Source organism: Salvelinus fontinalis, chromosome 4, assembly GCF_029448725.1.
Source record: "Salvelinus fontinalis isolate EN_2023a chromosome 4, ASM2944872v1, whole genome shotgun sequence".
In the NCBI taxonomy this organism is placed as follows: Eukaryota; Metazoa; Chordata; class Actinopteri; order Salmoniformes; family Salmonidae; genus Salvelinus; species Salvelinus fontinalis.
The window spans coordinates 41,327,399-41,352,118 of record NC_074668.1 but is presented as its reverse complement, the minus strand read 5'-3'; the positions used below and the strand labels follow the sequence as shown (position 1 = coordinate 41,352,118).

The window sequence follows — 24,720 nt, the reverse complement described above, 5'->3', positions numbered from 1 at the left end:
ACAGGTGCGCGCCGGTGTCCTCTAGGCTCATGACGCAGCTCCCAAAGAATAACTAGCTTCAGGGTTTTTTCATTTGTAGGGCCTGTGAACGCGCAATCGACCCCGTTGGAATCGTCATCACGTAAAGGCATCCAGGGGAAGACGTAAGAAGTGTCCGTATAGTCATAGCAACGACAGTGCCCTTTTAACTGACTTCAGAAAAGTGGCCAACATTTCTCAAATCTGACTCCATGTCAGGGAAATTGCTGTAGAATGGGCTCTGTTCCACTTAGAGACAAAATTTCAACTCCTATAGAAACTATAGACTGTTTTCTATCCAATAATAATAATAATATGCATATTGTACGATCAAGGATTTTGTGGGAAGCCGTTTAAAAAAATAGCCAAATTAGCATAAATAGTCTAAACAGCGCCCCCATCCCCAACAGGTTAAAATAATGTCTGTGAGTATAACAGAACTGATATGGCAGGCGAAAACCTGAGGAAAATCCATCCAGGAAGTACTATTATTTTGAAAGGCTATTTTTCCATTGAAAGCCTATCCACCATACAAAGACTTAGGACCCAGTTCACGATCTCTATGGCTTCCTCTACATGTGGCCAGTCTTTAGGCATTATTTCAGGCTTTTACTCTGAAAATGAGGGAGATACACCACTTTCAATGAGTAGACAGTGGAAATTTCCAGACATGAGCCAAGCGCGTGATCGGGAGTGCGCCTTTCTTGTTTCTCCTTTTATATTGACGAAGCTTTTATCCGGTTGAAATATTATTGATTATTTATGACAAAAAAAACCTGAGGATTGAGTTTAAACATCGTTTGACATGTTTCTACGATATTATATTGTACTTTTTAAACTTTTCGTCTGGATGTTGAGAGCGCGCATTGTACCTTTGGATTACTGAACTAAACACACCAACAAAATTGAGGTTTTGGACATAAAGAGGGACATTATCGAACAAAATGAACATTTATTGTCTAACATGGAGACCTGGGAGTGCCACCAGATGAAGATCATCAAAGGTAAGTGATTAATTTTAACTCTATTTCTGACTTTTGTGACATCTCTCCTTGGCTGGAAAATGGCTGTATGGTTTTCTGTGACTAGGCGCTGACCTAACACAATCGCGTGGTGTGCTTTCACCGTAAAGCCTCTTTGAAATCGGAGACTGTGGTTGGATTTACAAGAAGTTTAATTATGTGGAATTTTATGTGGAATTTTAATTATGGGATTTCTGTTGTTTGAATTTGGCGCCCTGCAATTTCACTTGCTGTTGTCGAGGTCCCACTGGTGCCAGACAGGTTAAAGGCCGTTATTATTATTATTATTAGCCATTTGCATTATGAAAAGTAATGTAAAATGTATTATAATACCATTAATACTCACAACTGTTACTATTTTCTCTGTTTATATCGCTCACTCAAATGCTGTACCCTCTCCCTTCGACTGTAATGTTTGTCTTCCCAACTTCGGCTCTTCTGTCTCTCTTCCTCTCTCTGTCTGTCTATCTGTCTCTCTTCTTCTCTCTTTGTCTATACGTCTCTCTTCCTCTCTCTCTCTCTGTCTGTCTATCTGTCTCTCTTCCTCTCTCTCTCTGTCTGTCTGTCTATCTGTCTCTCTCACTATTTGACTCTTTCTTTCCCACACGTTTCTCCTCCAACAGGCTCCCACCTGATGCTGCTGTCAATCAACCAGGAAGTATTTGATCCTTACAAGACATGGGTCAGAGTTCAACTGTACCATCAACTCACCCTACAGCCTTCCCTCATACCCAGTCGAATTTCACCTCACATCACCCTCCAGTCTTCCCTCATACCCAGTTCCACCTCACCTCACCCGCCAGCCTTCCCTCAAAGCTAGTCCCACCTCACCTCACCCTCCAGCCTTCCCTTACACCCAGTCCAACCTCACCTCACCCTCCAGCCTTCCCTCATACCCACTCCCACCTCACCCTCCAGCCTTCCCTCATACCCAGTCCCACCTTACCTCACCCTCCAGTCTTCCCCCATAGCCAGTTCTACCTCACCTCACCCTCCAGCCTTCCCGCATACCCAGTCCAATTTCACCTCACATCACCCTCCACAGTCCTCCCTCATACCCAGTTCCACCTCACCTCACCCACCAGCCTTCCCTTAACACCCAGTCCAACCTCACCCTCCAGTCTTCCCTCAAACCTAGTCCCACCTCACCTCACCCTCCAGCCTTCCCTTAACACCCAGTCCAACCTCACCCTCCAGTCTTCCCTCATACCTACTCCAACCTCACCTCACCCTCCAGCCTTTTAACACCCAGTCCAACCTCACCCTCCAGTCTTCCCTCATACCTACTCCAACCTCACCTCACCCTCCAGCCTTTTAACACCCAGTCCAACCTCACCCTCCAGTCTTCCCTCATACCTTCTCCAACCTCACCTCACCCTCCAGCCTTCCCTCATACCAGTCTCATCTCACCCTCCAGTCTTCCCTCATACCCAGTTCCACCTAAGCTCATGGGCTAGCTAAGCTTATGGGCTAGCTAGGCTTATGGGCTAGCTAAACTCGTGGGCTAGCAAAGCTTATGGGCTAGCTAAACTCGTGGGCTAGCAAAGCTTATGGGCTAGCTAAACTCGTGGGCTAGCTAAGCTCATGGTCTAGCTAGGCTTATGGGCTAGCTAAACTTATGAGCTAGCGAAGCTTATGGGCTAGCTAGGCTTATGGGCTAGCTAAGCTTATGGCGTGGTCATGTTAAGTAACTGCACATGCATCACACAACATTCCCTTTGAGATCAAGTTGCTTTGGAGGAAAGAGTTTTGCACGTCTCTAAGCATGACACATTCAGTTAGCTAAAAGTGTGGTTTGAAATGAGGTGTTTTGCTTTCATTCCGACAGAAAATAGCTACTATGGGAAAGTCTGCCACATCTGCTTAGAGAAGCAGCATTGCTGTACAGGCCAAGGTACCAATATGAGCTGAGAGCTGACACCCTATCTGACCTGCAAAAGCTCTCACCCCCCTCTCTCCTACAGCTTTCAGAGGGAAGCAGAGGAGGGTGGGGGCGTGTGAGGTGAGTGATGCAGAGGGGAGAGAGTTGGAGAAACAGGGGGAGAGAGATAAAGCTACCGACACATAGCGTGAGAGTGAGAGAGAGAGAGCGAGATAGAGAGAGAGAGAGAGCGAGAGAGCGATCGATCGACACCGAAGGAGAGGGGTGCTCTGACCCGCAGCTGTAGCACAATACCCCCGAGCCCCCCCCCCTCCCCGACCCCTGACACAAATGTGACACCCCAGCTGCCAGTGCCTGCTCCCCCCACCCCAACATTACCATATGTATGGGCCCCGCTCTCCTAATTATGCTAATCACCTGTCCAGCCCTGCAGCCCCTCCAATGGGTGTATTTAGCAGTCGGCTAGCTCCCAATGCAGCCTTCCCTGGGCCCGAGGTGTACATTCACACACTCACGCAGCCCTCAATGGGCAGATTCTTCCACATTGCTGCCTGCATTCAGTTCCCTCTCCCCTGAAGAAACTCTATTCAAGTCCACTGGATTTGAGTGAGGTAAGAAGACAAAATAAGGCAAGGAAAATGTGTGTGTGTGTGTGTGTGTGTGTGTGTGTGTGTGTGTGTGTGTATGTATGTGTGTGTGCGTGTGTGTGTGTGTGCACGTGTGTGTGCATGTTCCACCCAAAATACTCAAGAGGTCGAGCTAAATGATATATCAATTGGTATGAGTGTGAGACAAAGAAAAGCTAGAGATAATATTTTTTGCATTTTGAGATGGAAGGTAGCATAATTCTGCCTTTCTATGTCACACACACGTACACACACACACACACACACACGTACACCTGTACACACACACACACACACACACACACACACACACACACACACACACACACACACACACACACACACACACACACACACACACACACACACACACACACACACCCACACACACACACACACACACACACACACACACACACGATGTGTTTCTCTATCTAATGCAGAAGAATGAGCTCACCAGCACACATAAAAAACAGCCTGATCACTAGAAATAGACAGAGATTCTGGATGTTTGAAAAACAAAATGATGAAAAACAACGCGCCGTTTCCATCAACTATCGTCGAGTATCATCGTGTAGCTAGAGCACAGTGAACTGGGGGTGGTTCGGCACAGTGAACTGCGGGTGGTTCAGCACAGTGAACTGCGGGTGGTTCGGCACAGTGAACTGCGGGTGGTTCGGCACAGTGAACTGGGGGTGGTTCGGCACAGTGAACTGCGGGTGGTTCGGCACAGTGAACTGCGGGTGGTTCGGCACAGTGAACTGGGGGTGGTTCGGCACAGTGAACTGCGGGTGGTTCGGCACAGTGAACTGGGGGTGGTTCGGCACAGTGAACTGCGGGTGGTTCGGCACAGTGAACTGCGGGTGGTTCGGCACAGTGAACTGCGGGTGGTTCGGCACAGTGAACTGGGGGTGGTTCGGCACAGTGAACTGCGGGTGGTTCGGCACAGTGAACTGCGGGTGGTTCGGCACAGTGAACTGGGGGTGGTTCGGCACAGTGAACTGCGGGTGGTTCGGCACAGTGAACTGCGGGTGGTTCGGCACAGTGAACTGGGGGTGGTTCGGCACAGTGAACTGCGGGTGGTTCGGCACAGTGAACTGCGGGTGGTTCGGCACAGTGAACTGGGGGTGGTTCGGCACAGTGAACTGCGGGTGGTTCGGCACAGTGAACTGCGGGTGGTTCGGCACAGTGAACTGGGGGTGGTTCGGCACAGTGAACTGCGGGTGGTTCGGCACAGTGAACTGGGGGTGGTTCGGCACAGTGAACTGCGGGTGGTTCGGCACAGTGAACTGGGGGTGGTTCGGCACAGTGAACTGCGGGTCGTTCGGCACAGTGAACTGGGGGTGGTTCAGCACAGTGAACTGGGGGTGGTTCAGCACAGTGAACTGGGGGTGGTCCAGCACAGTGAACTGCGGGTGGTCCAGCACAGTGAACTGCGGGTGGTTCAGCACAGTGAACTGCGGGTGGTTCAGCACAGTGAACTGCGGGTGGTTCAGCACAGTGAACTGCGGGTGGTTCAGCACAGTGAACTGCGGGTGGTTCAGCACAGTGAACTGCGGGTGGTTCAGCACAGTGAACTGGGGGTGGTTCAGCACAGTGAACTGGGGGTGGTTCAGCACAGTGAACTGCGGGTGGTTCAGCACAGTTAACTGCGGGTGGTTCAGCACAGTGAACTGCGGCCACCACAGTTCACTGTGCTCTAGCTACACGATAATACTTGGCGGTTGTTTTTCATTATTTTGTTTTTAAGACTACCCTAAACCATAGCCCTAACCCTAAGCCCTCTGAATTAATACCTAAAGTGTTAACCTTTGAGTCGTTTCTCTTTTAACCCTGTAACCACTAGGAATGAATGCATCAAAATTAGACATTCATCCAAAAAAGTAAACTATGAGCTCATGTTGCAAAAAACACGACTATACTACAATTCAGCTCAATCAAAGCGTGCTTTCATAAATAGTGCGTCCTTGTGTCATGATGAACAACCTGTGACATAGACGTAATAAGTACATAATAAAGTTGATAAGATGATTATAAGCACACCGTGTAGTACTAATACACATGGCAACATGACCTAGTGTTCCGTATGTTCTTATTCCAACAGCATATTCCAGCACTTTGTCCGTCTATCTCTCTGTGTGTGCCTGTCTTCCTGTCCGTCCTTCTATCTCTCTGTGTGTGCCTGTCTTCCTGTCCGTCCGTCTATCTCTCTGTGTGTGCCTGTCTTCCTGTCCGTCCGTCTATCTCTCTGTGTGTGCCTGTCTTCCTGTCCGTCCGTCTGTCCGTCCGTCCGTCCATCTGTCCTGCCGTATGATTGGCCCAGAGCCCAGCCACAACAGACCATGACATGACTGGGAGCAGCCAATCTGAGCCAGCCATCTCGCTGTCATTTCCTGGTAAGATGGCCTCCTGATTCCAGGTATCCCACGATCACACATTCCAGTGGACCCCACAGTACAGCAGCCTGCAGTACAAGCTAGGCCAGGGGAGGGGACAGTTCCCCACTAGGTCAACAGGTGTTCCACCTCGCCATACTAACTGCTGGGATGGGCTTCTGCCCGGTGGGGGTTTGTCCCAGTGTGCTTGTCCCACGGAGCATTAACATCTCAGAGGACCTTGAGGGACGTTGTGTTTGTGAGCTGTTGTTTCTGGGATGGGATGTGTGTGCGGAGTTTGTCGAAGGAACACAGGAGCGCGTGGTAGGCAAATCAAAGAATATTGCCATTTATATTCAGACACACACACACAGCTCAATCGCCCGCCAGCTTCAAGCTTCAACCCAAGTCCCAGCTCCCTGTACCGCTGGCCCTGGAGCCGAAACACAAACACACTACCGCTACTATTCTCCGTCTCCGGACCTCCCCCTATCCTTCCCCCTCTCTCTCTGCTTTTCCTCACTCTGCCCGCCCCTCTGTCCGCCAGCACTGGGAGGGAGGGGAAGGAGAGGGGGGTGAGGAGAGGAAAGAGGAGGAGGAAGGACCACCGTGACTGTCATGGCAGGGCTGTGTGTTTACATTGCTGTGCCTCACTCTGCAATACATCTGGCATTCTGGGGCCACTCTCCCCTGCCAGAGGGGAAGGAGGGGGGAGGAGGAAAGAGACCTTGTCGGCCGAGAGGAAAGAAGGGGGAGCTGGGGGGGGGGGGTGGAGGAGTCTCTTGCGGTCGGTCATTCGCAGAGCTCTGGTTTTTGAATAAGAGCGTCTGAAAGAATGCAGAATGTAAACACAGCGCTTGGAAGCATCTCAGGAGGTGGTTTGTGAATGGGAGACCGTCCATTTCTACGACACACACACACATTCTACGACACACACACACACACACTCTAGAGTTATAACTTTCAAAACATATTTAACCTTTATTTCGCCATATACGTCATTGGGAATGTACACTCTTTTGAAATAATGACTTTTAAAAACTTTAAAAACTTTAAAAAACAGAGCCATAACTCAGTGCACACTACCACAGCCATGGTGTTTTCCAAACACTAAATCCTTCTCCAGTTCGCCTGCACATTTCATCAACTAGTCAAGTTTAACACAACATGTTGGAATGTTATTCTACTGACGGCGTAATCCTGTTTGGAGTCAACTGATAAACACAAAGAAATTGGAGCCCACTTGTTTTTCTGTGTGTGTGTGTGTGTGCACGCGCACATGCACATTTGCATGCATGTACGTAATGCGTATATTTTACGTGCTGTGCAATTAGGCTACAATGTGTGCTTGTGCGTGCATTTGTGCATGTTTGATTGCTTGTGTCGGCAAAATGGGGGGGAATAGAATGTGCGGGAAAAGTCTAGGATGGCAGAGGGAGGGTGAAAGAACTAGCCTGCCATGCCGTTCCCATTTAACTAGCTCCTCAATCACTCACTGTGTGTGTGTGTGTGTGTGTGTGTGTGTGTGTGTGTGTGTGTGTGTGTGTGTGTGTGTGTGTGTGTGTGTGTGTGTGTGTGTGTGTGTGTGTGTGTGTGTGTGTGTGTGTGTGTGTGTGTTCCTATACACATCAAAACGAGGACAATTCAATCAAGGAGACCATCAACACAATCATCTGACCAGAGAGAGGGAGACACATTCCCTTTCTTTCCTCTTTTCTCTTCTCCCTCTTCCTCCCTTCTCCTCTTCTCTTCCTATTCCCTGTCTCTTTCTCTATCCTCCCCTCTTCTCCCTCTTCCCCCTCTCTCTCCCTCCTCCTCCTCCTATCAGTTCACCGATATCAAATGAAGTTGCCACGAATATTGAGATGAGCGAGATGCAAGACTTCATTCTCACACAGTATCTGCACACGTGCACAGGTTCGCGCTGTCTACAGCGCGGTATCCACAGGATCAAAACAGCGGAGGAGTTGAGCCTCACACTTCAACACTCTTAGTTGTTGTGGAAATTGTCACACTATGCTGTTTAGTCTCTGCATCTATGTCATATCGCTGGGTCTAACTTTAACAGCCAAAATTGGCCTTTTACCAGACCAAAATAAATAATTACAGTACTCGGCCTCTAGCAGCACAAAAACAAGCCAACCACGTATTATTTGTCGTGAGGGCAACGGCACGCAAACATTTTGCTGTGCTTCAAGTCATGTTGCTGCACAGCCTCCTTAACCAAAGGCCTGGCAACTTTTCCAGAACGAGAACACACACACACCAACACTAGGCGGGTGATTCTCATGAAACCATTTTTAACCACGGCAGTAGGAAATTGAGTTAATAAACCATAATGCATCAGCAACAATCAACTATCATTCTGAAGACTAGTTTATGGCACAGTGACTTATTTTAAATACATTTGACATTTTTGCCAGAATTTTGTACATTTTCAACCCAAATTCTCATTATTATCGGGTCATTTTATAAAATGTAATATTTTGCTGTAGGTTGCCCATAAATTGTATGCTCGTTGAAGTTTACATTAAACTATAATATTTTTAGGTCCGCTTCGGTAACGATAACCTTAATTTCGGTAATGATAATAAGTTAATTCTAATGTATAGTCAATGGGTGTGCTGTGCTGGTAACTTTAATGATTTACTAGGACCACTGCTTACACCTGTTGTATAGATTTTTTTGTAAAACATCAGCTATTTGATCAAGTAGGGATTGTTAAGAAATATGGTTGTTAAACCCCATTTAATTTACTTAAAGCCACAATCTGGAGTTTGTGTTTCCGCAAAGAGCAACCCCACCACTTAAAGTTGGATATCCCCTATTTTGAGACTTGTACCTGTTTAAGCAATTACCAATACTGTTGTTTGGTCCATTTTCCACATATTTACATACTTTAACATTATAGGCATATCATGTTATGCCATTTGCCCATAGGACACAATTCAATTTAGAAAATCCATCTAAAATAGATTAGAACCACACATATCCGCTTCGTAATACACCGATATAAAGACCACCTTCGTAATACACCGATGTAAAGACCACCTTCGTAATACACCGATGTAAAGACCACCTTCGTAATACACCGATGTAAAGACCACCTTCGTAATACACCGATGTAAAGACCACCTCCGTAATACACCGATGTAAAGACCACCTTCGTAATACACCGATGTAAAGACCACCTTCGTAATACACCGATGTAAAGACCACCTTCGTAATACATGTAAAGACCACCTTCGTAATACATGTAAAGACCACCTTCGTAATACACCGATGTAAAGACCACCTTCGTAATACATGTAAAGACCATTCTTAAGTCCGCTTTTGACCTTTGAAAATACATGCACGTACAGTACTTATACCTCACGGTATGCTAAAACAAGGGGTATTTAAGTCAACTGCATTAAGATCCATGATTTTAGTATTATGCAAATCATTTGGGGTTAACAAATGACACCGTTTGATGTATTGGGTAACTAAACCTCTAATAGAGCTCAGTACAGTTTTTCAATGACAAACTATGCAACACACATTACCGAAACATGCATAGTCATCCCCAAAACCTGCTTATCATTACCGTAACGCACTAATATGGATGGTGGACGGCAGGTAGTCTAGTGGTTAGAGCATTGGGCCAGTAACCGAAAGGTCGCTAGATCAAATCCCCGAGCTGACAAGGTAAAAATCTGTCGTTCTGCCCCTGAACAAGGCAGTCTACCCACTCTTCCTAGGCCATCATTGTAAATAACAATTTGTTCTTAACGGACTTGCCTAGTTAAATAAAGGTTAAATAAAAATAAATAATATTTCTGAAATATTTGGAAAAATAAAACATATACTTTAGTAATTTGGTCTTAATCTGATAGTGTGCCTTTTGATCCTGATCCAAATGTGTTTACATAAAAATAACATATAACCTACACAAGTAATTATGACAAAAAACAAGATCCAGAAAAGGTTATGTGTTGAAGTAATGAGATAAATTACGAAATACATTTTAATAGTGTACTTTTAAATATATTTGTTTTTAGTGTTGTGTTTAACTCAGGCTTTTTCATTAGGTAAGCAATGTTTTTTTTTGTTTTTTTTACATTTGAAATTGATTTGTTTATTACTCTTTTGGAACTTCGCAAAAATGTTGCGATAATGAGAATTTATGCGTTGGTAGTTGTGGAAATGGTGTTAAAAACGATTCATATCTGATCAATAAACATAACAACAATTACCAAATAGATAAATACAGATCCTAATCTTAGTGACCCAAGAGGAATTATGGGGGGGGGGGGGGTTGTACAGTTTTTTTCGGTCAAGTGGCAGTTTCGTGAGAATCAACCAGGCCCTGACTAACTGCTGTGAAATAGACAACCAAAGCAGATCCATAAGTGGCAGCAGCAGTAGATGGGAGAGAGAGAAACTACACTAATAAACATTGATATACCACAAAGTAGGAGTCCGAGTAAATCGGACTGCCCTCTGCTGGAAGGATGGGAGTCAAACAAGACACACACAAAAACACTGTCACGCTCTCAGCGTAATGAACACAGGGACACGCACACGTGCCCGGACACACTGCTATTACATTCTCAAACTCGCAGCAGACACACACACATACACACAAACACTCCCAGACACAGAAAACTACAGGGACTAAATGTGACAGCTGCTGTGGCCTTTTTGTGCCCTTTCTCTTCCTCCTCCTATCTCCCCCCCTCTTTCTCTCTCTCTCTGCTGTGAGTCCTCACTCTACACCAGGGCCACAGGGTGAGTATCAGGTGAGGTTTTAAATAGCGGCGCCTCCACACACAGACCCCAAGACCCGGAGGGACCAAGTCTGTGGCCCCTGGGCTCAAACTCTGCCCTGCTCTCTTTCTCTGTGTGTGTATCTATGTGTGTGCATGCATGTGTGAGTGTGTGTGTGTGTGTGCGTGCGAGCCTGTGCGTGTGTGTGAGTTAGACAGAGAGAGTGGGGGGTGGCGTTGGGCTCGGGGGAGGAAGGGTATAAGTAGGAGGAGGAGTGTTGTGCAAGCAGGGGTTAAATTAAGGGGAAACAGACTGGACAGGGGTTGATAGAGCCCCAAAGTCAGTGACTTCATAGGAGCCCCAGTTTCAGCCCTGCTCTACGGGACCTAGCCCCAGCTTCAGCCCAACCCCCTGCAACTAGGCCAAGTAGCAGCCCTAACTCCATCGGTCTAAACTCCAGGCCCTATCCCCAATTCCAGTCCCATGTCCTCAACTCCAGCCTCAGACCTAACATTCAATTTATTTCCTAACTCATCCAACAAAAAAACAGCCCTAATCACACACCACAGCCCCTAACCACAGCCCCAGCCTCTCTGCTAAACCCCAGCCCTAATCACACACCACAGCCCCTAACCATAGCCCCAGCCTCTCTGCTAAACCCCAGCCCTAATCACACACCACAGCCCCTCACCATAGCCCCAGCCTCTCTGCTAAACCCCAGCCCTAATCATACACCACAGCCCCTAACCATAGCCCCAGCCTCTCTGCTAAACCCCAGCCCTAATCACAAAACACAGCCCCTAACCATAGACCCAGCCTCTCTGCTAAACCCCAGCCCTAATCATACACCACAGCCCCTAACCATAGCCCCAGCCTCTCTGCTAAACCCCAGCCCTAATCACAAAACACAGCCCCTAACCATAGCCCCAGCCTCTCTGCTAAACCCCAGACCTAATCATACACCACAGCCCCAGCCTCTCTGCTAAACCCCAGCCCTAATCATACACCACAGCCCCAGCCTCTCTGCTAAACCCCAGCCCTAATCATACACCACAGCCCCTAACCATAGCCCCAGCCTCTCTGCTAAACCCCAGCCCTAATCATACACCACAGCCCCAGCCTCTCTGCTAAACCCCAGCCCTAATCACAAAACACAGCCCCTAACCATAGCCCCAGCCTCTCTGCTAAACCCCAGCCTTCTCAGCACCCAGAGGCAGCGAGGGAGGGGCCGCTTTACAGGAAGACCAATGTTGACACCACACTGCCCCAACTCCATAGCCCAATACCGTAGTCTCTCCCCTGTCCCCACCCCCAACTCCATACCATAGCTTCTATAGCTATAGCACAATTCCTCTCCCAGTGTCAAAGCCCAGCTCCATATACCCCAGCCCTTTCCTCTCCTCTCGCCAGAGAGAGCTAGCGAGGGGCCACTCTACAGGAAGACTAATGTTTACGCCATACTGTTTTAATTAGACTCAGCCGGCGCTGGTATTTTCTTTACAATTTGGCCCGTGTTTGTGTTAACCCAGAATGGGATGGCTCTACTTTCATGCCACGAGGAGGACCGGACCAGGGAGTTTTCTTCCTTTTCTTTTCTACTCGGATACGTCTCTGCTAGAGGGGGAATTAGTCATCTATTTGATTTAGAAAATCACAAAGGGTTTGGTGATACGAAACACCGCTGATGAATCGGAACAGCCTTGAGAAAGAAGTGTCCTGGCAGCCATATTTGAATAGGAGAGCCCACCACGACACTGTAACTTCCTGTTTAGGCTAGGTCACTTCCTGTCACTAGTCGCATCAATGTAAACACAGCTTCATTTACCTCTACTACGTATAAAGTCTGCGTCCTAAATCATAATTTCATCTACGTGTACTGTATCTACGCATTTCTTCCCGCCAAGTCAAGAGATCAACCTGTTGCCCTGAAGAGCACCAAAGAGAGAGAAAAAGCACACAAAAAAATCCTCTGAGTGCTTATGCCTATTGGATGATACAGTCACTTCTCTCTACTCTTTCCACTTTGAGCAGTTTGATTTAACTGTCCATTCCTCGACATTTCTAATAAACACAACTTTCTGTATCCAAGGGAGAGTGTAGTCCTAGTGGTTATGGGTACTGGGGTAATTATTGTGTGAAGAAAGTCAACCGCAACCAGGGCAGCCGAATGTGATTCTCCTTGAATAAGACAAGCTGCAGTACTAAACTACGGACCGAGCAGGATGAACCCTTACCATGAGCATAGCAGGTGACGAAAGGCAGCATGAGATCACCCATGCAACTCCACTCAATTCCGATGAGAGATCCGCTATGGTGTGTGTCTTAATGGCCAGAGCTCCCCGGTGGGTTCACGGAGAGGTTGCATACAGAGGAACGGATCCAAATTAAACATAAACAGACGTCCTCTCTCTCTCTTTCTTCTCCTCCTCTCCTCGTACCTTCCTTTCTCTCCTCCTCTCGCCTCCTCCTTTCTCCTTCTTTGCTCTCACGTCGATGTTGGGCCACAGTTTCCCCTGTGCTGAGCCGAGCCCCCGAACAGCCCTCCGCTGACCAGGCAGTACTAATCTATCCCTCAGCTGTGCAGTCTAATCTAAACAAACACATCTCTCCCAACCCGCATCTGGAACCCCTCACGTCTCTAGACCTGGGAATAGTGTGTGTGTGTGTGTGTGTTCTCATGCACTTGTGTGCGCATGCAAACCACAGCCATCAGTCATCCCAATAAACTTGGCGAAACTATTTACAGTAGACGACCATGGGTTCTGACACCTTGACACAACAAAACAATAACATCTCAAACAGACATTTCACAATTGCTTGCTATTTCCTCATAGAACATGATGTCACGTTGGCCCATTTGCTGATCTGGCCAATCAGCGGTCTCCTAGCATGAACATTTTTAATGACTGGTTTACACCCACACCCTTCTGTTGTTGGGGTATGCCCCTACCATTCCAACACAAAAAATAGACATTTTAACATACTCAATTACCACTTTTTGGAAGGGAAACTATTTCATATTCATTATAGGTCATATTTCATTGAAATCTGGAAACCCTGGACAGTTCTTTTAAAGTAACATCTAGTAGGTTATAGAATACTGCACCAGAAAAAGCTTGTCAGAGCTTGAGCGACCCTCCAGAGCTGAACTGCTCTTGCATCACAGATGAGCATGATCTCTTTAAACACTGAAAATGCTTGCACGGGTGGCTATAGAACTGGAACTATGGGAGGGGTCATTTAAAAAAATGTATGTCGGGATGATTCCCTGTTCATTTGAACTTATTTAATTTTCCTTTTTTCTTAAATGTTATTCTATTTGATGGCATATATGTCGCTACACTAATCACAGGCCACCTAAACATAACTAAAAGATACTGCCACATATGTGATATAAACAACCATGACCAAAAGGCAATAACATTTCAATCGTAAATCCCAAGTATGATCTCTTTCAAACCGCCCACATTTCAAAAGAAAGTGAATTGATGACCTATTCGTGACTCAAATACCACAGTCCTAAACTACTGGAATGCAGATCAAAGGAAGAAAAAACGCGGCCCCTCCCCCTTTCCCCAAAATCACCACCCATACTCAAAGACCCCCCTTCAACAAAAATATACTCTGCATAACTCAGAAGAGTAGCGAAACCCTGAGTTTCAGATGGTCTACTTTTGTAAACATGCGTTTCTGTCCGCACTCCGCTTTTTTCCTTCAGCCGGAGACAAATCTTTTTGGAAAGTTGAGAGCTGTCCAAAACGGGACCACACACAGTCTCCGAGCTGTGCGCGGATCACATTCAACTGCTGGGGGCAGGCAGACGCACACACACTCACACACTCACAAAATGGCGGCTTTGACAAAATTTCCTTTCTCCAAAACTTCTCATAAACTTAATAACAACTTTTCTTTTAACCTAAAGAAAAATGTTGAGCTACTCTGTGAACATTCTTTACGCACATGTAGCGTTAACTCAACATGTCCAACGCAACAAAAACCATAACATGAAACTAAATAAAAAATATGTTGAAGTTGTAACCTGGCCCCTTGTCAAACTGCTGCTATATAATAAACAATTCCCCCAGCTTGTTTGGAAGACCCCCCACCCTCTCCACCCCACCCAACCTTTTCCCTGCCCAGACGTTAAACAGGAAAGACGATTCAACATGCAAAATAAAAAGACCAAATCATAAATACTTTTCTTACCTTCTACCCAGAGTTTCTCCACGTCGGTTTCCAGATTCGCCGCCCGCAAGCCAACAGCGAAAGCTCCGAATATCAAGAGGCCCACAACCAAAAACTTTCCGCAGTTCTTTTGTATGTAACAGCCCAACTTAAACAAGAGTCTCTGAAACTTCGCTCTCAGCCACAGCGGTGCTTTTCTTCCAGTCGCCTTCCCCTGCGACAAGACAAGAGAAAGTCCGCATAAATATTACTCCCCAAACATCAAAGATGTAGGCCTATCATTATTGATCAATGGGGTGTAGCGTTATGGGAAGAGGACATCACGGTTATCATATAATATAAAACATGTTAATGAACGTGTTATGACATTGGTGTGATTGGTGCAATTTGTCGTTCTAGATCAACACTTCATTTGCGGACTTCTTTCTGTAACGCATGAGCTGTTGATATGCAGGCTATCCTTTATAGCCTACTGTATATGTGAAGTGTGTTCAATAGGTACGTCAATGTTAACTGTTCTAAATAAGAACCTCGGAGTTGGCCTGTTTATCAAAAGAGGATTTGGTTGGACCTCCTACGTCGAGGGAGGAAAGAGACATAGAGTTGGCGAGCCAGCGACGTAAGCTGCGGTTTTGGACGATAGGATAGTCCGTTACTTTTTTGTTTTTACCACACACACAGACGGACAAGGTTTGGAAAGCGCAGCGAGGCTTGCTGTCAGTGACACGTTGTAACACCGCGCGAGCCTTGATATGATACATTGTATCGAATTATTATATCAATTCCCCCAAAAGATGCACGTGGGTTTTTACGCTGCCGCAAAATCACACACAACACAATTCCATTCCCATTGAGCTACTTGTGTGATCTGAGTGGAGTAGCCATCACGGAGGGAGTGAGCCTATGACAATATTTGTGAACGGAAGAGGGCAGCCACATGGATTTTTGCTTTGGAGAAGAGAACAGTAAAGATAATATCGTACAGACGTCTGGGCAGTTAAAATATTTTACGACCGTTACGCAAACACATAGGTCTAAACTTTTATGCACGTTTTAATTGTGCAAAAATAGGGAATAGCCTACACCGTGTTACCTATGTTGCGCGACCGTTATTGAAACGTTGTAGCCTGTAGTGTAGCCTACCATTATTGGAAAGTTACAATTTATAGACTACAATATGTAGCCTATATTCCCAAAACGGATAAGGATTAGTCGATATGCGAGAAAAGTGAACTATTCTTGAATAGTAAATCACAACATAGGCTACAAGGCATAGCTCAAGTCTACACCCTAACCCATCTCCCCTTACTCTGCCCGTCCCGTAGCTATCCCGTTACCTAGCGACTTGACAAAGTTGGGCGGTTTCACTATATAGTAGAACCATACCCATAGAATTTCACCCAAACGTGTCAAAGAATAAGCACCTCGGATATTTGCTCCAAAGCGAAAGCTGCATCGCAGTAACTTGGTCGCTGCAAATACTCCAAATCCGGCGCTGTTGTGCGATAGTTCCCCCTGTTCCTCCGCGTTATCCTCGGCCGATCGGGGTCCCTGTTTTCCTGCTCGGAGGAGGCATTAGCAGCCGAGGCCATGTTGCGGAGACTTCGCGCTGGTTCTGCTTTTACACGTTATAATATTTCCCCGAAAGCGTGTAGTAATGTCCCAAGGCAACAAAGTTTCACTCTCGGTGATCTCACACCCGTAAAGTACTTCATACTCCTGTTGGAGACGGCGAGTCAAAGTCTGCACCTTCCATCCCAACATTTCGTGATCCGGAGGTCTCCACCGCTTCGCACATTCACCGTTTCTCTTCAAAAAAGTTATTTATCTTAAAAGGCAAAGTGGAAACATCGATTCCCATCTACAAAACTGCCGCTTGGAACGTTCGATGGTCGTAGCATTCTGTGTGTTCTATGTGGTCTTCCCTTGGGCCGCGCAACACGGCAAACTCTGAGATTCAATAGATGAGAAAAAAGACCACTCTCCATTTGGAGACAGAGGAGGAGGGGTAAAAGCAAAAGAAATCGAAATCCCGCCTCCAGGGCTGTCAGATGGCCGGAATTTCTCGCATCTGATTGGTTCCAGAAGGGCAAAAATTACTCAGAAAACACGACTATTATTAGCTGCTTAGCAACAGCTCACTAAAGTAGAGCGACCACACAAGCCGACAACCCTCGTGTGTGCATCGCAAACTTCAGGGGAGCCTTTCAGAAAGCCAGCCCTCTTGTGCGTTTGCGCGCAACCAAGACAGGAGTTTGTCGATTTCAAAAAGGAACTGCATTTCTTGAAGCAGCATTTCTTGAAGAAAACACACTTCCAATGCGAAGTATGCAGTCTGTTTGTCTGACGGGTTTCGAGGAATGATGGGAAACTGCAGTTTTTTTAACTGAGATTTGTTCCCCAACAGGCCTTGATGGTGGTAGCTTGGCCTCAAATTACAGCGGTTCTGAGGGAGGTCCCAAATCTCAGGTCGTCTCAATGTTCCCTAATGACAGTTTATTGGATAGCCTAACAAATATTATAATATAATTAAAACCTTTCATCTAATACACATTTAGAAAAACAATAATACATAAACAGTGAAATCATCAATACTATCTACAGTTAGTCTATCAATCTAATATTATATACCTAATTGACACTTTTGTTTTCGCATGTTGCGCATGCAATTGCGCACAATTGGAGAGGCTTACTCTTTCTTGGAATACACTACACATATTAATTACGCTAATACACTTAGGCTATTTAACAGGTATAAACACATGTTATATGTCTATTATTGAACTGGATGGTCTTAGGGGCCTCCCTCTCTCCCTAGCTCTAGCTCTATGCTGTGTGCTGATGCGTAGCCTAAATACATGCCAAACAATTCCCGCTGTCTCAATGTCACTCTGCAGTCACCGCCAGCGAGGAGCTGAGAAAAGTGATGTCCTCAGAGATAACGCAAGAGATGGTAGAAGAGATTACTTGAGAGGTAGGCTAGGTCTAGGTTACGTAATAAATGAATGATACATTATGGGCCTACGTTGTGTCGACTTCCCTTGCCTAAACAACATGGTAAACGTGCTTTCTAACAGGAATGATCAACATACACTTTTGGTGTTAGCCATGCCCACTTTCAAATAAACAAATACACTTTTGAGGATCTTAAAATAGAGTGGATCCTTTCATAAGAAAGTATTTTATTTCCATTCAGCAGATAAACGGGCCTAGTGGATGTCATGTGTGCATGCCACTGTCAGATCAAATTACACGTTTTCAATCGTTATAATAACAATGATTGTCTGATGATTAAAACAACAATTGCTCTTGTGGTTGTGGGCACTGTGTGGACAGTCACAGAAAAAACGAAGGGATATCTTTATCTTTCAAAATGCATTTCAGGGCCTGTATTCACAGTGTCTCAGAAAGGACTTCTGATCCATGATCAGTTTTGCCTTTTAGATCATTATAAATCAGAAAGGGGTACCTGATCCTAGATCCGGACTCCTACTCCGAGGCGCTTTGTGATTAGAGGCCCAGTTCTAATCTTATCCATATTGTAAGGTATCATGTGTAATAACATATACATATGTAGGATCTTAATTTGAGCCAGTTTGCTACAGCAGGAAAATAATCCTCCAGCAACAGGAAATATTAATTATTACGTGGATTATAACTAATGGATTTTCTTTGTAGGGTTTGATAAAACATTTGTTAGGGATAATCAAGTCTGACATTTTAAAGTGGAAATTACTAACTTTAGAAGCCTTTTTAAATCTTGAATACTCTTCATGTTTGCATTTCCTGCCGAGCAGGAAAATTCTCAACATCAAAAGAGTGATCAAATTAAGATCTACATTTGTATGTAGGAACGCATCACAGTTATTTAATGCAGACATCACACCTGCAAGGAGATTATGTATAATTAACTAGTAACACATGACAGATTTTGACCAGTAGGCCATCTTGAGAAACGTAATTGTCTTAAAGTGTTGTTTGATTCTATTTCATTATGAAAAGTAAAGACATTGGCATACTTTGTCCCAAGGTCAATACCACTTAAGTTCTCCAGAATTTGGAACATGCTCACATTATATCATTGAAGGCCCATTGTATGTGCAAATAGTATGCATGGTTTCTTGTCATCCTGATTGATATTGGCCACAAACGCTTCATTCAGCATAAGACCAGACATCTTGAATGGATCTGAACTGGTTACACCCTATAGCCGATTATCTCCAGTCCAAATCATAGAGCATTATGCACTTAGACTTAGTGCAGTGGATTTATGCATCCGAATGGAGGCATTTTACCATTTCACACCATACAGTGACTTGCAGAATTTTTCCATCAGTAATAATGACATGTTGACGAAGTAAACTAACCATGAAAACATAACTATCCACTCCACAATATTTCCACACATTTAGTAGGTCGGTTCACATGAGTGACATTTAGGCCTACCTGTCTGTCATGTCAATCGCTTATTGCTGTCTAAATAGGCTCACAGTGACATTGTTCTGACACATTGATACATAATTACAAAAAATAACACACACTACCCACGTCGATAACTGGTTGAATCAACGTTGTGTCCACGTCATTTAAAAAAAATGAATCCATGTGGAAAACTGATTGGATTTGCAAAAATCATCAATGGAAGGGAATTCCATATTTTTTTCACCCTACTTTAAACCTAAAACCAATGGTATGGTGACATTTCTGTTGTTGATTTCACGTTGAATTCACATTAGTTGACAACTCAACCAAATGTAAATAAAAACGTTGAACTAAAAACGTTGAACTAACGTCTGTGCCCAGCGGGAAATTAAAATATTAGTGAAAGGAACAAAGTCCAAGTTTTAAAGGATTACGTTATTGTATATTACGCATGAAACGCATCATGGTGCTAGATTAAAAGTCAAATCAAATAGAAAAACGTGACATTAAAACTAATCGACAGGCAACACATCATTATCGTACACCAGACCGCAGTAATCACGATAATACCGTAATTATCTACCGTAATCACTTAGTGGGACGAATATCAGTTTTCTCAATCTGAGAGTGTTTGCCAAGATCTCACACCTGGGCTGTCAAATCGCTCCTTGGCCACCGCAGCTCGTAGACGTGCCAGCCACCCACTTACCATATTCTATCCAGGGGGAAACGGTCGGGAGAAACCAATAATATCCGACTCCGACTCCGACAGTTGTTACTTATGATGAATATGAAAATATTTTCTTTATCACCAGGGGGAAAAAGAGCCAGGCGCGCCGTAATCCTTATCCGACCGTCTTGGTTGCAGGCATTCTGCTAAATGTTGGAGAGGTTCACAATTACATGCCTGCTTCTATTAACCCGCAGCGCCCAGTCGACGTGGGTGGTCCCATTCTCAATAGGCAGGACTCCTGCCTGTCACGTGATTAGCCCAAAACTGTAATGAAACAGGCCTGGATGGCTCTCAGCACCAAAGACTTTCACAGTGACACGTTTCCTATCAAGATGGTTATATAGCTCCATCAAAGCACCGCAGCTTATTGTGAGAAATCTATCTCACCTTGCAATACTGTAAGAAATTGTAAAGATATGCCAGTAAAAGACTGAAGGAGATTATATACGTAAACATTGGGATTACCTAAATGAATGTGTGCATAGGATGCCAACACCCTCACCCATAGATGCCAACACCCTCATGCATAGATGCCAACACCCTCATCCATACATGCCAACACCCTCATCCATAGATGCCAACACCCTCATCCATAGATGCCAACACCCTCATGCATAGATGCCAACACCCTCATCCATACATGCCAACACTCTCATCCAAGCATGAACAAGTTTCCTTTTTATTCAACATCATGTTCCAATATGTGTCAGATGGGCTAAGTCGCAGGAATAACTGGGGGATAATCTTATTAGTCAACCTTTTCCCTCGTGTTAGGGTTAGAGACATCCGTTCTAAGTTGATACTGTTGCAATTTAATGATCAAATAATATCACAATTCAAATCTTGAAGCTTCATTCATCTAATTTAAGTTCAATTCATAACGTTTAAACCTTCACACCACCATTACCAGCACCGTCAAAGAGATGCCCATTCCCAAATCCCGGTGTCCCTACACTGTTGCTGTGGTATCTCTGAGGTTCTACTGTAAGCGTAAGCATGCAATACGCCCCCCACCCCCCCAAAATTACACCTGTATCAAATGACAATGTGGAGCAAATAATGTATGTTAGTACTTCTCTCTGCTACACAGAGTGACTAGGGGGAAGACTATCTGTTAGGGGTCAGTTTGGAATTGGCCAAGTGTCTCTCAGAATGACTTCATCAACCAATCACATGCTTCAAGCCCTGCGGGTTGACGGCTGGCTCACGGACATTGGAACATTTTTATTCGTGCATTCAGTTACTTATGATTTGCAGGTGGATTCTACAGCTCTTGACAACATGGTGCGAGCGCATAAATATTATTTTGTCAAGCCCAACGTGTTTACGTTGTTGTGCCAGGTCCATTCTCAAATTCCAAATGCAAGTCTCTTGTGAACAACATGAACGCATATGTTTTACAGGTGTTGCTTTCATTCTGAGGCAGAGATACAGACATACAGAATAGCGCCCTCAATTGCTTTCATTTCCATTTCCTCTAGCGCCTATAGTTTGTTGAGAATACTATGGCACTTCCATATTTTCTTCAAATTGCTATAACCTTTTAAAGGGATGGGGGGGAGATGATATCTGAGGGAACATAACAGCAGCGGTATTTAAATTCTGCACCTGAACAAACATGATGAATATCGACCTTAGTTCCCGAATCAGTCGGCTTTCTTGGTTGGCGAGTTATGAATGGGGCAAGATGCAACAACTGTGTTAGCTAGCTATCCTGAGGCTATAGCTGGGAGAGTGGCACTGTAAGATCAGACAGGCACGCCTCCGAGGGGGGGGAACAAAGAGGAGAGAGGACGCAAACAAAGCACACCTCTTTATTGGAAACAAATGCATTCAAGATTCCAATTAAGTAAGAATGTCCGCTCTTTTTCTCCCCAACCCCAAAAAAGAACACAGAACATGGACGCCTGGGAGTGAAGGCTCATGGCGATAAAGATCATGGGATGTGTTCACTCAGAAATACCAGAGACAACTCCTACATTGTACGAAGCTAGTCTCACAGCAGCATTGCTAGTGAGAGACAGACAGGCCTACAGTAGTCAAACTGTAGATAGATGTTTTACACATGGGTGGAATTTAGTGTGCATGAAACTTAGGCGTCTCTCTGTCTTATATTATCCCAGCCTAACGGTCCGCTGACCTCCTCGGGTGCTCTCCTGGAGATACCATTTGCTCAGCCATGAAGGTATCTTTTTTTCCCCCCAACGCCTTCCTATGGCTGGCCTATGGCTGGGAGGCTGGTGAGTTCAGAGTGCCTGCTGGGATGTTTATGTTCCAACTCAAGGTTGTCCTCAATCTTACAAAGCTGTTTGACAGTTCACAGCACTGCCCGGACTCTGTTTACCTCTCCCAATTTCCTCCGCCATCATGTGGCTATGTGCACAATCAGAGCGGCTTAGAACACACTGGAGTACTGGAGTACTCCATTCCACAACAGCAAGTGGAGAGAATTATTCCAATACACTGTAATGTGATACTAAAGGAATACTACAAGGGGCCCTACTCAATCATAAAAACGCTAACTAGGTTTTTGGGCTAAAGAGAGAATTCACTTCTTTGGGAAAGGGCGTACGTCAGAGTTTATATGAGTTTATTTTGATGTTTCACAACGTAGAGCCCTGTTGAGTGTATACATCTAATCATGCATTCTTGATGTATAAAAAAATAATGATGTATTTGGTTGGTTGAAGAGGGCACCTTAGCATGTGCGTTTGGCATTGAGTGTGCATGCTTAAGTTGGTTATGCTGGTGCTGGGGGGGTGGGGGGGGGGGGGGGGGTTGTGAAAGAGAAAATCCGCTGTGGATATATTTCTACTAGCAGGGACCAGGGTTATGTGATTATAGTGGCGATACTGCTTTATCTGTGGTAAGTCATTGTTGTTAGGGTCTCTGGTGACTGTTAGCGAGGGATTTAGTTACGGGTGCCGAGACGAGAGTACTTTTCTTGTTATTAGTGTTTTATGAAAACATGACAGAACATACAGATACAAACGACAGCATACAGGAACACACAAACATCAACGGCATCACACCTGCCCAAACCCACCTGCTCACACCCCCATCTCCAAGCGCCCGCATCACTCTCCACCACTTGGCCTCAAACTGCACCATTTGATTTCTCTCCGTCGCCCACGCACTTTCAACGTTTAGATAATAACGCATTTGGCCTTTCCATTGTGTCAACAATGGAGGATCCGTTGGTTGACTTCCAGTTTTTAAGTATATGTTCTTTTCAAGATGATTGACGAGAAAAGTATTGTCCAAACTATCGGGTATCTCACTGCACCCTCATATGCCATGTCTTTAAATATGCGGACGGACAGATTAAAAGTACATTTACGTCGTACTATTTCTGAGAGCCAACTTCCTTAACTTTCATAACGTTTGGTCTTTATAGCATTCCCAGAAGGCATGGATTATTGAGTCATTGTTAGATTTACACTTAAGACACGACTCTGCCGTAGTGCTGTAGAATTTGTTAATTTTGTCACTTGTATAATAAACATGGTAGTTTAGCTATACATCCATTTATACTGGATTCAGCGTTCATTTTTGTTAACTGTAATTTAGTTTGTTAGGTTCCAACATTTCCTCCCACCAAGATTATTCTTATTAGTTCTCCTTAGCAGTCCTAGGCTTCTCCCTTTGTGCTGAAGGTCTGGAGTAGACAATGTTGGAGCTGGGAAATATTTAGACAAGGCTGTGGTCTGTTTCTAGGAGCTGAATGTATACACACGGCTCTCAACAAATAAGAAAAACAATCCAATATCAAACCTATGGCTCCGTCAAGAGAGGCCGGGGCAACAGATTCATTTCTCTCCAAGTTCGATAAAGTAAAGAGGGGGAGAGCCCATTGGTCTTAACAGTGGACATGTCGGAGCTAGGAGAGACCCCATGCAGTTTGACTGGTGTAAGTCTTACTGTGAGGCCCTTTGGAAAAGTTGACACGTAAAGAATTGAATGACCACATGATAAACACAAGCGGAATCTCATAAGCTGTCCAGACCTTTGTTTACTGAGACCTCCTTCGCGGAAGACTCTTAACAATGGCGGGAGCTGTTACCTTCATGAATGGAATTCAACCCCATAAACCAGGAGCTTCGGCAATCATGAAAAACCATGTTAAACAAGTTGAATTATGCCTGATTTATGCATGAGTTTTAATTCGTCAGCAGCCACGATAAATATATACCATAGACGTATTAGCCATCATTGCATTTCTACTGTACCTATTTCACAGATTGAGGCTCGTCATAAAACGCAAACCATCCAAACAAAGACATTGTTAGCGGTGTATTCGTGACAGTCCCAGCCATGTGTAACAGTTTACAATTCCTGACTAATCGTTCTATTGTGATGAAATGGTGTTAAGCGGTGTTCATAATACCAGAACCATTCTGAGGTGTTCCTGATGGCAAAACCGGACCAATTAAAGCATTTACACGTCTGTTTTTTGGATGTCCATGGTATCCCTAAAAACACATGATGCAACTCTCAAATCAAAACATCCATCTATAGAGGAATGGGTATATGAGAAGAAGACACCCATACTCACCCACTGAATCATGTCTCCCCTGGATGTGGACACACACGTCTTGTCTTGGCTCTTCTTCGCTGGTTCATATACCGCACTGTAGTCTACATCCGTGTGAGGAGAGCAGCATTATTACACAGACGGGCAGAAAGACATCTTGTGAGTTTGGTTCAT

General features: G+C 44.9%; 1 protein-coding gene across 1 annotated transcript in view; it reads right to left on the bottom strand.

Annotated features, from left to right (window-relative positions):
• LOC129852877 (protein patched homolog 1-like) overlaps nt 1–16,842 on the bottom strand; it is an 85,244-nt gene extending 68,402 nt beyond the window's left edge. The window contains exons 1-2 of the mRNA XM_055918495.1: nt 16,282–16,842; nt 14,879–15,071 (exon numbers count right to left, since the gene is read on the bottom strand). Of these exons, the coding sequence (XP_055774470.1) occupies nt 14,879–15,071; nt 16,282–16,449 (361 nt within the window). The 5' untranslated portion in view covers nt 16,450–16,842. The remainder of the gene's footprint in view (nt 1–14,878; nt 15,072–16,281) is intronic.
• Nucleotides 16,843–24,720: the final 7,878 nt, after the last annotated feature.